We start from the raw sequence: 3350 nt of genomic DNA on the forward strand, positions 1-3350 counted from the left end.
TGAACACTGAAGGAATTTTAACAGGGAGAAGTTGACACTGATCAACAAATATTTCACTTGAAATGCTTTTTATTCCAGTGTCCTTTGGTGCAGAAGATTTGGTCTCAGACGCAACACAAGAAATCAAAAACACGAACAAGCATTAATCTAACATAAGGCAATGTTTCTGAGTGACATTTAGTTCTAAGACCAGTGTCGACGATTTCACATTTAACCCTTTGAAACCTGGGTCACTTTTTTTGTGCTGCATTCAGACGCCTTTCACAGGTACCTTTGACCCCCGAGCAAATTGGTTTGATTTCTTTCAAAAACATGAGGGAGCAAAGAGCAAGTTTGTAAGAAATGTCCTGCAAACTGCAAGAAATCAGCAGATTTAGAAAATGACTTACTAAAAAGTTTACTTATTTTGTAATAATAATTCTATATTTGCTGTAATTTCTTTTCAGGCCATTTCCTTGTTGTTGTTTTTTACTTTCATATTTTTGTTGTTGTTTTATGCTCATTTTTTAGGTAATTTTCTTGTACTTTTAAAATTTCTTGCTAATTTCTGGGTCATTTCTTTAAGTTGCTCTTCGCATTCTTCCCATGATTTTTAAAGAAATCAAGCTAGTTTTCCCAGGTTTCATAGAGTTAAGGTATTACACTGAATTAAAACCATCAGAGGGCTGTATTGTCTTAATGTCAGTTAGTATCAATAATTGCCTAAATTCAAGCAAACAGTTATAATTTTACAGTGATATTGCAATGGGGAAATGAGGACTGAATGTAAAACAATTTTTAAACGGTACAAACAGTGTGTTAGCTCCAACAGAAACTGATAAACAAATACAAATTCAAAGTCCTACCCACGTCCCCACCAATAAAACTAGTGCTAAGAGTTCGACAGATTATCGGCTAGGTGGATTATCAGGGCCAATATTTGGCATTTGGTCCACATCCAATCTTTACATAATAAATATAGTTTTTCAGCGTTTGTTTTTTCTTAGTGTTGTTTTGTGCTAATTTTCAGGTAACTTTCTTGTAATTTCTATTAATTTCTTGCTCATTTCTGAGTCATTTCTTTAAGTTGTTCATTGCATTCTTCACATGATTTTCAAAGAAATTAGGCCAGTTTTACCAGGTTTCAAAGAGTTTTAGCATTTCGTTGAATTAAAAGCATCAGAGGGCTGTAATGTCTTAATGTCAGTTAGTATCAATAATTGCCTCGACTCAAGCAAACAGTTATAATTTTACAGTGACACAGAAGGGAAATGAGGACTGAAATTGAGACAGTTTCAAACAGTATAAACAGTGTTAGCTCCAACAGAAACTGGTAAACGAATGCAAATTCAAAGTCCTACCCACATCCCCACCAATAAAACTAGTGCTTCTACTAGGGGTCGACAGATCATCGGCCTGGCTGATTATCAGGGCCGATATTTGGTATTTTGCAGATTATCTGTTTCGCCACTTTATTTCAATGATTGGCAATACAATTAATTAATTAAAAAGTGCAGAGAAAGTGTCATCATAGGAAGAATGTTTACTTTACTATTTTCATCTATTTAATTATATTTTTATTTAAAACTTCACATGGCTGTAAAAAAAAGTTGCTGGGAACTTGCTGTGTATGATCACGGATGTTTCATTTTTGATTTAAACAAAGTTTTGCCTTGGAGCTTGTTATATTCCAAATTCTAAATACTGACAGAAAGATTTTTATTTTTTACTTCAAATGCAAATTGGTTCCAAATATATATTATTGGTCTCATTAAATACTAATTATTGGTATTACTGGCCCTGAAAAACCGACATCGGTCGACCCCTAGCTTCTACTTCAGTGCTTTGTGACTGAACACGTGCAGCCAGATCTCGTCCTCTGCTGTTAAATGTGTCCTCAGTCTTTTCACATGTTGGTGAATTTCCAGTTTCACCACTCAGATAAATCTGTCCCCACAGCCTCCTCAGATGGGCTCTGATCTGCGCTCATACTGGCTGTTTGTGAACGCAGTCCTGTTGATGCGGCTCAGAGGGTGACTGGCCTCCTCCTCCAGATTCGGGTACCGGCTCTGCTCAGGCTCCGGCCTCTCACTGGTGGGGCACCTGGTGATGAGAAACGCCCCTCCAACCAGCATCAGACCAAAGGAGATCCATCCGAGGTAGAGCGCAGGCCCCCAGTCTCTCCTCAGCAGCACAGCGCCCTCCAGTGGCTGACTGGTGTGGTGGCACGTCCAGGCTGTGGGAACCAGCAGCAGGATCCCAGACAAAACAAACAGAGCTCCAGAAAAGACTTTGATCTGGCCCCGCTTTGGGAACCAAATCGCCCCCGCTGCTCCAATCACCACAGCAAAAGCACCGGCTCCGATGGCCGCCATGATGAGGGCTCTCCACGTCCGAAAACTCCCAGAGAGAGACATGAGAGACTGGTAGAAGGAGCAGTGCAGGCTGCCATCGTGGGCCAGGTCCCAGTGATCCCACTGCAGCCACACCCCGTCCCAGTAGGCCGGCAGAGTGGCGGTGGTGTTGTCCAGGGTGCCGCTCACCGTCCACAGAGCCAGGCAGCGAGTCAGGACAGCACACAGCCACCCGGTGAGGGCCAGAGCGAGGGCCGCGAGCTCCAGCTGCTGCTCCATGACTCCTGCCTGCCTGCTCCTCCTCCTCAGGGCCCGACTGCCTAACCAGTAACAGCTGGCGGCGGGGTGGAGTGTGTGTTTTTTTTAGACGTGTGTGTGCATGTGTGAGGCAGAGACCTTTTGTGTAGGTGTGTGTGCGAGTGTGTTTTGCATGTCTGTTCAGAAAGAGGAAACCAGTTCTTTGGAATTTATGAAAAGAAGGCACGGCCTCGCTGCAGCTGGGCGGAGGAGGGAAATCCCTGTTTTCTCTGCCATGGTTTCAAAACAATCCCTTTCTCCCAGTTTCTACAGAGACCGAGAGACAAAGCTCCCACTGTGCTCCCATTAATCAGCCACTGTGTCGTGTCTCTGACGAAGAGTCAGATTTAAAGAGTTCCTACTGATAGTGACATTTAATGTTCCCACAGAAGCAGTGCAGCTACTAGGGAAGAGCTACAAAGTCACCTAATTTAACCAAATTCGAATGCAAAACCTTTCCACTGGCACATGTTTACTCTGCTGCTGGCACAAAGCTTACTCTGCCTGAGGGCCACTTTTGCAAAATGACAGGAGCCCAGGGGCCAGTCACAGCAGCCCCATACAGGTTTCTAAGATTTTAGGACATTTCTAGAATTTAAGAAAACTTCTAGGATTTTGGGATGTTTCCAGGACTTTAGATAGATTTTTGTAGGATTTTAGGTCATTTCCAGGATTTTTAGGGCATTTCTAGGATTGTAGGACATTTCTACAATTTTGGGA

General features: G+C 42.6%; 1 protein-coding gene across 1 annotated transcript; it reads right to left on the reverse strand.

The window, feature by feature from the left end:
* Positions 1-1680: 1680 nt before the first annotated feature.
* LOC121964332 (claudin-4-like) lies at positions 1681-2997 on the reverse strand. Its single transcript, XM_042514544.1, has one exon. The coding sequence runs from the start codon at positions 2610-2612 to the stop codon at positions 1944-1946; it is 669 nt and encodes a 222-aa protein (XP_042370478.1). The 5' UTR covers positions 2613-2997; the 3' UTR covers positions 1681-1943.
* Between the last annotated feature and the right edge of the window lie 353 nt (positions 2998-3350).

This window comes from Plectropomus leopardus, unplaced genomic scaffold (assembly GCF_008729295.1).
Source record: "Plectropomus leopardus isolate mb unplaced genomic scaffold, YSFRI_Pleo_2.0 unplaced_scaffold15275, whole genome shotgun sequence".
NCBI classification, from domain to species: Eukaryota; Metazoa; Chordata; class Actinopteri; order Perciformes; family Serranidae; genus Plectropomus; species Plectropomus leopardus.